Consider the following 8,037-nt stretch of genomic DNA (forward strand, 5'->3'; position numbering starts at 1 on the left):
CCTGGCAGCCCCTCAGCAGGTCCCACCCCACGGAGGTCGTGGAGAATCAAGGGTTGGCGTGTGCTGAGCAGTGCTGCGGGGATGGGATGGGATGGGACGGGACAGGGAGGTGGGATGAGACCCCTCACCTACGCCCCGCTGACCCTGGCCCCTCTGCCCGCAGGCCTACTGGTGCTGAAGGACCTGGGCATCCAGGTGGACCGCTACATCGCCTCCGAGGTGTGCGAGGACTCCATCACCGTGGGCATGGTGAGGCACCAGGGCAAGATCATGTACGTCGGGGACGTCCGAAATGTCACCCAGAAACACGTACGTCCTGCCGGCTGCCCCCCTGCGGCTTCCCCTCCCTGCGGGTCTCCCCAGGGATGGGGGCATCCCATCCCGCTGGCCCCGCATCCCACCACTCATCCCTGTCCCCTCCGACACGGGACCTGTGCCCCGTGGTCCCTCGTCCCGTCCCTCCCCGCACACCGGGGAGCTGGCAGCATCCCTTCCACCGGGGCTCACCGGCACGGCCTCTCCATCCCACCGCGCCGTGACAGCCCCCGTGTCCCGGGGCTTCCCCTGGCACCGCTGTGCCGTGCCCGGAGCAGGGGGACGCGGTCCCCTGGCTCACCCCGCCGTGTGTTTTCCCTTGCAGATACAGGAGTGGGGCCCGTTCGACCTGGTAATAGGGGGCAGCCCCTGCAACGACCTCTCCATCGTCAACCCGGCCAGGAAGGGGCTGTACGGTGGGTGTCCCCTCGCCGCTGCCGCTGCAAAGCCACCAGCACTGGCTGCCCCCCTGACACCATCCCTCTCTCTCTCCTGCCCAGAGGGCACCGGGCGCCTCTTCTTCGAGTTTTACCGCCTCCTGCACGAAGCCCGGCCCAAGGAGGGCGACGACCGGCCCTTCTTCTGGCTCTTCGAGAATGTGGTGGCCATGGGGGTGAGCGACAAAAGGGACATCTCGCGCTTCCTCGAGGTGAGTGCCGGGGCGGGCGCGTGGCAGGCACCTCCCCGTGTCACCGCCGCTGTCCCCTCGGGACCCGGCCTGCAGGGGCACCCCGGGGCCCCGCAGAGCCCCCGCTGACCCCCGGCCTCTCCTCGCTCTGGCAGTCCAACCCCGTCATGATCGATGCCAAAGAAGTGTCTGCGGCACACAGGGCGCGGTACTTCTGGGGAAACCTTCCCGGTATGAACAGGTTGGTGAGAGCGCCCCGTCTGCGTGCTTGCCCGGCGCGGTGGGGGCTCCCCAAAGGGCCTGGGCCTGGCCCCGCTGTGGCCGTGGCTCCGCGGTTGCACGGCGGTGGCTCTGCGGTTGCAGCCCTCCTGGCACTGTCCCCGCGGGCAGCGGTGCGGCTGTGCCCTGCTCGCTGTGCAGGAGCAGCAGCATGCCCCAAAATCCCAGAGCTGCTCCCTCTGCTCGTGGGGCAGCACGGAGCTGGCCCCCAGCATCTGTTCCAGCGCGTGTATCCTCTGCGTCTCACTGCCCCCTCCGAACAGCCCCCAGATGGCTGCAGCCCCCCCCCTCCCCCCCAAACCCCTCTTGGGGAGCCACCGCGTGGGGACACGGGGATGCGGCGCTGCCACCCCACGCCGACCCCCTCTCTCCCTCCAGGCCGCTGGCATCCACAGTCAACGATAAGCTGGAACTCCAGGAGTGCCTGGAGCACGGCAGGATAGCCAAGGTCAGCCCCGGGGGGGGACGTGGGGGGGTCCTCGCCCTGCCAGGACCCCCTGGGTTGCAGGGAGGGGTGCGGGGGGGCAGCGGCGGCATTGCCCACCCGGGGTTCAGCAGCGTCTCCGCGGGGAGCGCTCCGGCTCCACCTGCCCGCGGCGCGCCCCCGGTGCCGGCCGCGTGACGAGCCTGTGCCTCTTGCAGTTCAGCAAGGTGCGAACTATCACCACTCGCTCCAACTCCATCAAGCAGGGCAAAGACCAGCATTTCCCCGTCTTCATGAACGAGAAGGAGGACATCCTGTGGTGCACGGAGATGGAGAGGTACTGGGGCCGGGGGGGGCAGGATGGGGACCGTGATGGGGAGACGCGGGGCTGGGGGCAGCCGCTGACCGCACGGTCCTCGCGGCGCTCGGGCTGCTCGGCTGGATGCTCGGCGGCACAGCTTCACGTGCCAAGTCGCCGCCGCGCATGGGACCTCGCCGGAGGCCGCCAACGCCCCTCGCCCTCCGTCCGCGCCTGGCTGAGCCCCGCCGTGTCCCCGCAGGGTCTTCGGCTTCCCGGTGCATTACACGGACGTGTCCAACATGAGCCGCCTGGCCCGGCAGAGACTGCTCGGCAGATCGTGGAGCGTGCCGGTGATCCGCCACCTCTTTGCTCCCCTGAAGGAATACTTTGCCTGCGTTTAAGAGAGACGGACAGGAACTGGTAACACAGAGCGCGTCAGAAACAAAACCATCCACGCCAAGAGAAGTGAAAACACGGAATGAGAGAAGAGTCAGCACCCAGAAGAGAGACGGGATTTTGCAGCCCGACGGGAACCCGGCACACGTCTCCCCGAGCGAAAGGGTTCGGTGTCCTCTCCTGAATTTCCAATGTTCAGCTTTTAGCCTATTTAAAAAAAAACAACAAAAAAAAAACAACAAAAAACGACAAAAAAGAAAGAAAAAAAAAGAAAACAAAAAAACAAAAAACCAAAACCATTTTTTTTTGGGTAACCTTTTAGTTTTCCGCTCTTTTCTGGCTGGGTTTTTCTGTTAGTTTGGTTTCTGCTTCTCGGAGCAGCGGGCGAGACGCGGCGCTGTCGCCAGCCCTGCTCTCGGAGGAGGGGAAACGGCCGCGGGAAAGCCCAGCCGGGAGAGGCGGAGGCGAGGGAGACGGGACCGGGACCGGGACCGCGCCGTCCGCCCGGCGCTCCCAGCTCGCCACGAGCTCGCGCGGGGCCGCGGGCCCGGCTCGGGAGCACAACGCAGGGAGGCGCTCGGCCAGCTCCGCAACCGACTGAGCCTCACTCTTTTCCACCAGCACCATGCACTGGTGATATGGAGCAAAACCAACTGGCAGGGAAGCCAAGAACACACACACCACAACACACACCTTTTCTACAGTATTTTGGGTGCCTACCACACAGGAAACCTTGAAGAAAGCAAACCCTAGAAGCCGCTGTTACCTCTTGTTTACAGTTTATATATATATGATAGATATGAGATATAGATATATATATATATAAAAGGTACTGTTACTACTGTACAACCTGACTTCATAATGGTGCTTTTAAACAGCGGGGTGAGTCAAGACATCAGCTTCCATGTTGCCTTACGTGCCAGGCCTTTCCGGAGCTGCGCGGGAGGGGGCCGGGGCGGCCGGCGGGGCCGGGGCGGGAAGCCCCCACCCCGAGTCATGCAATAACCTTTTTCTGTCCCAAAAGGAAGCGCCTCCCTCGGCGGCCGCCCGGCCCGACGTACTGGTGCTGTTCTGCGTACGTGGCCCTGAGGGTGCTGAGGTCCGGGACGCGCCGGCGCGGAGGCAGGCAGGGACGCAGGCGGAGCGGGGCCGGAGCGGGGCCGGGCAGCTCCGGCAGCGGGGCGGCCGCGGGGGCTCGGACCCTGGTGCTAACGCCCGCGGGTGCGCGGCCGGGACAGGCGGCGGAGAAACGCGGCGGGGCCGGGACGGGGCAGGAGCCTCTGCCACGGCCCCCGGGAGCCGTTCTTTCAGAGCGTGTTTTCGGAGCGACCCTCTCCAGCCGCTCCCTGCAGCCCCTCGGTGGGCGCCCTGTGCACGGGGCACGGCCGGGCGCTGCGCGGCGGTGACGGTGGCGGTGGCGGTGGCGAGGGCAGGCAGCCGTGGCCGCAGGGGCCGGGAGCGAGCCGTGGTGCGTGCGGGCAGGGCGCGGGCAGGTGCTGGCGGTGCTGTGGATGGTGCTACTTGTCTGGCAGCTGTAGGTGCTGCGGCACGGCAGCGGGGTCCGGCTCGGGGTGCGGGTGCGTGCCCAGCCCAGGCTCGGGGGCCGGATCCGGTGTTCTGAGGGAGAGGGGCTCCGCCGGGGGAGCGCAGGGACTGGTGCTAAGGCGCGGGGAGGCTCGGAGAGGTCTCCGGCCCCGTCGCCGTCTCTTCCTGTAACTGTGAAAGGCGCCGGGGGGGCCCGTGCGTGGGGGGCGGGGGCCAGGCCGCCCATCCCCTGGGACCCCCCCGGCCGCCGCTGGAGGGCCGCCGGCAGCTCGGTGCGGGGTGCTGGCTAATTCGCAGCGAGCCGCGCTGGTGGCGAGCGGGCACCCGTGGGTGCCGCGGGGTGCTCGGAGAGGTGCTAGGACCGACAGCGGTGGGGGCAGGTGGGGGGGCGCCCCGGCCCCCCCCCGGCTCCCTCCACATGGTGCTAGGAGGGGCTCCTGGGCCCCTGTGTCGGTGTGTGGCGGCAGGCGCGGGTGGCACCAGGCTGAGATGCTCTGCAGGGCACCGTGGCTGTGGGCTGGGGGCAGGCAGGATGTGGCCCCCTCCAGCCCTGGGGTCTGAGCTGTGGCCGTGGGCTCCAGCTTGGCCCCAGGGCTGGGTCCCACACGGCCCCGCAGCATGGGGCGAGTCTCGCGTGGGTCTGCTGCACCGCCGCAGGCCCTGCGTGGTGCTGGGTGTGGGTCCTGCGCGGTCCTGCGCAGCCCTGCAGCGCTGGGGGCAGGTGCGGCGGTGCCCTGCAGCTCCATTCGCAGGCGCTGCTTGGTGCTGCGCACATCCTGCAGCGCCAGCTGTGAGCGGCACAGCCCTGCAGTGCTGCCTGCTGCTCCCCCGGGGCCCGCGGCAGCGGGTGGGAGCGCTACACGGCCTTGCAGTGCTGGGTGCGAGTGCTGCACAGCCCTGCAGCACCATTGGCGAGCCTTGCACGGCCCTGCAGCACTGCCTGCAGGTCCCGCACGGCCCTGCAGCACGGGGTGCAAACCTTGCACGGCCTCATAGCGCTGTTCGCCCGTCCTGCATCGCGCTACAGAGCGAGGTGCGAGCCTTGCGTGGCCCTGCAGCGCTGTTTGCGGGTCCCACACGGCCCTGCAGCACGGGGTGCGCACTCGGCACGGCCCTGCAGCGCTGCCTTCAGCTCCCGCACGGCCCTGCAGCGCCAGGCGCAAGCCTTGCTCGGCCCTGCGGCGATGTCTGCAGGTTGTGCGGCGCCGGCAGCAAGCCTTGCACGGCCCTGCAGTACCGGGCACGAGCCCCGTGCGCCCTGGCAGCGCCGCTCGCGGGTCCCCCCGGACCCTGCGGCGCGTTCCGTGGGACCCGCTCACCCCACAGCACCTCCTGTGGGTCCGGTCCCCGGTGCAGCACCGAGCACAAGTCGCATGCAGCTCCCGGCCCCGCCGCCGCGCGGGGGCTCCTCCGCCCACCCCAGGCGCCCGTGCCTGGGCCACCCGGGCTGGGCAGAGGGGCCGGGGCCGCGGCCGGTGCCGGTGCCGGCGGGAAGCAGGTTCCTGCCGCGGCACAACTGGAAGGCGCCGGGGCTGCTCGGGGCACCGGCACCCCTGCGGCGGCTGCAGGGTCTCTGTGGGACCGTGGGGATGCGTGGGGAAAGAGTTCAGTTTTTAACGTACCCGACTCACGTCTTTTTTTAAAACAAACAGACAAATTTTGTTGCACAGCCCTAGATTTAAACAGTTAAAAATAAAAAAAATAAAAAAATAAAGCCTAAATTCCTTAAGATCTGCCGAGGGAGTAGGTGACAAACACGGTGCTAAAACATTTTATTAAAAATATATATTGTTAAATTAAGTCTGCTGTCTGGACAATGACTGTTTGTTTTGTTTTCTTGTAGTGGAGTTTCAAAGAGCACTATTATTTTACTCTTATATATTATTATTAAAAAAAAAAAGAAAAAACAAAAAGGCATTTTAACTTTGTACTTGAAAACTAAATGAGAGATTTCATGTGTTTTAGCCTAGACATTGAAGTAGCTGATGCTTAACTATTTGTGGGGAATCATGTACTCATACCGAGGAATAAACGCGTAGAGTTTGGGAACCCTCCTCTCCTATGATTTGGCTCAGCCCGCGCCCGACGCCACATTCCCGGCCGCGCCGCCCGGCCCCCAGCTGCTGTTCCTCCTTTTCATTTTCTCCTTTTCTCTCTCTCGGTTCGTTCCTTTTGTTTTTTGTTGTTTTGTTTTTTTAGGGTCGCTTCTCTATTTATTGACGATAATACTGTACATTTCACCGTATGGTTCTGGCCCGCGGCGGGCTTGCCCGGCACTCTGTTGTATCTGTGTAAGTATTGCTCGTGACATAGCTGTTATGAACTAATTAAAAGGTCAATGCGTGCAGCAGATGTAGAAAGTCTGTCCGTTCCGCTTTCATCCCATCTTCCTTTTTTTTTTTTCTTTGGTGCCCAGAAGAGTATCATAAAGACAAGCTCCTTTCTAATGTACTTGTGCTGGAGAACACTTGAATAAATGTACTGTTTTTGTGCAAAAAAAAAAAAAAAAAAAAGAGAAAAAAAAGAGGAAAAAAAAAAGAGAAAAAAAAAATCTCCCTCTGGTCCTGTGCTTTGTGTCCTGCCGGCACCTGCGCGCGCCCCCATGCGTGGGGGGTCCTGGGGGTAGTGGGTTTCCAGGGGTGGTGGGGTCTGGGTGGGTGATGGGGTCTCAAGGTGGCGGGGTCCCGGGGCTGGGGGCTGAGCCCAGCTCCCACGGGGAGGCCACGAGGGGGGATTTGCCCTCCCAGCACAGACGTGGGGTGCCAAGGGGGGCCCTGCACGGCTGCCCCGCACCCTGGGGCAGTAAGTGGCGTGCCGTGGCACCTGCCTCGGCTTCCTCTGCAGGTGGGACGGCGTGGGGTGGGGTGGGATGGGGTTGGGATGGATGGGGTGGGGTGGGGTGGGATGGGGTGGGATGGGATGGGATGGGATGGATGGGATGGGATTGCTGAGTGCAACCTCAGTAAGCCTGCAGATGAAACCAAGTTAGGGGAAGTGTTGATGTGGTAGCACTGGGCTAAACTGGGCTGTACTGGAGCACTGTGCCCGGCTGTGGGCTCCCCAGCCCCAGAGGGACACGGAGCTGCTGGAGCACACCCAGGAGGGCTGCGGAGGTGCCGAGGGGCCCGGAGCAGCCGCAGCACGAGGCCGGGCTGAGAGAGCCGGGCCCGGTCAGCCTCAGGTGGGCACAGCCCCGCGAGGGGAGGCTGCCGGGAGCACGGCACCAGGCTCTGCCCGGCGCTGCCCAGCGGCAGGACGAGAGGCAGCGGGCACCAGACGGAGCCCGGGGTGACCCTGCTGGGCTGGGGTGGGACCGCGGACCCCCAGAGCCCCCGGCCAGCCACAGCTGCTCTGGGAGTCTGTGAAACTCATCTCACTGATCTAAAATATGCTCCATTGGGCTCAAATGGGCTTCACGGGGCTAAATTGGGCTGCAGTGCGCTAAACTGGGCAAAAATGGGCTAAGGTGGGAAGCACTGGGCAAAATTGGGCTGCAGTGGGTTACAGTGGGCTAAACAGGGCTCCACTGGGCTGCACTGGGCTAAACTGGGCTCAATGGGACCTGTTATACTGGACTGCATTGGGCTGCACCAGGCCAAACTGGACTTACTTGGCTCTGTTGTAATGGGCTCTATTGGGCTAAACTGGGCAAAGCTAGGCTAAACTAGGCTAATTGGAGCTGAGCTGGGCTGCACTGGGCCAAACTGGGCTGCAGTGGGCTAAACTGGGCCTAACTAGGCTAATTGGGGTTGTGCTGGGCTGCACTGGGCTAAATTGGGCTGCAGTGGGCTAAGCTGGGCTCCACTGGGGTAAAACGGGCAGCAATGGGCTAAATGGGGCTGCACTGGGCTACACTGTGCTCTGCCCAGCTGCACTGGGCTCCATTGGACCTGTTATATTGGGTGGCAGTGGGCTGCACTGGGCCAAAATGGGCCTACTTGGCTCTGTTATAATGGGTTCTACTGGGCTGCACTTGGCTAAACCAGGCTAATCAGGGCTGGAATGGGCTGCACTGGGGTAAATTGGGCTGCAGTGGGCTAAACTAGGCAAAACTGGGCTAAAGTGGGCTTCACTGGGCTAAATTGGGTTGCAGTGGGTTACAGTGGGCTAAACAGGGCTGCACTGGGCTGTACTGGGCTCAACTGGACC

At 63.8% G+C, this 8,037-nt stretch overlaps 1 protein-coding gene across 11 annotated transcripts in view; it reads left to right on the top strand.

The window, feature by feature from the left end:
* The window catches only part of DNMT3A (DNA methyltransferase 3 alpha), a 49,778-nt gene extending 43,977 nt beyond the window's left edge, over positions 1-5,801 (top strand). For 8 of the 11 annotated variants that reach the window (XM_066995236.1, XM_066995232.1, XM_066995233.1 and 5 more), the window contains 6 exons: positions 164-309; positions 641-964; positions 1,099-1,184; positions 1,601-1,670; positions 1,865-1,983; positions 2,207-5,801. In XM_066995236.1, the coding sequence (XP_066851337.1) occupies positions 164-309; positions 641-964; positions 1,099-1,184; positions 1,601-1,670; positions 1,865-1,983; positions 2,207-2,348 (887 nt within the window). In that variant the 3' untranslated portion in view covers positions 2,349-5,801. The remainder of the gene's footprint in view (positions 1-163; positions 310-640; positions 965-1,098; positions 1,185-1,600; positions 1,671-1,864; positions 1,984-2,206) is intronic. The other 3 variants (XM_066995235.1, XM_048053422.2, XM_048053423.2) reach the window with 1 other exon arrangement.
* Positions 5,802-8,037: the final 2,236 nt, after the last annotated feature.

Source organism: Anser cygnoides, chromosome 3 (genome assembly GCF_040182565.1).
Source record: "Anser cygnoides isolate HZ-2024a breed goose chromosome 3, Taihu_goose_T2T_genome, whole genome shotgun sequence".
NCBI lineage: Eukaryota > Metazoa > Chordata > Aves > Anseriformes > Anatidae > Anser > Anser cygnoides.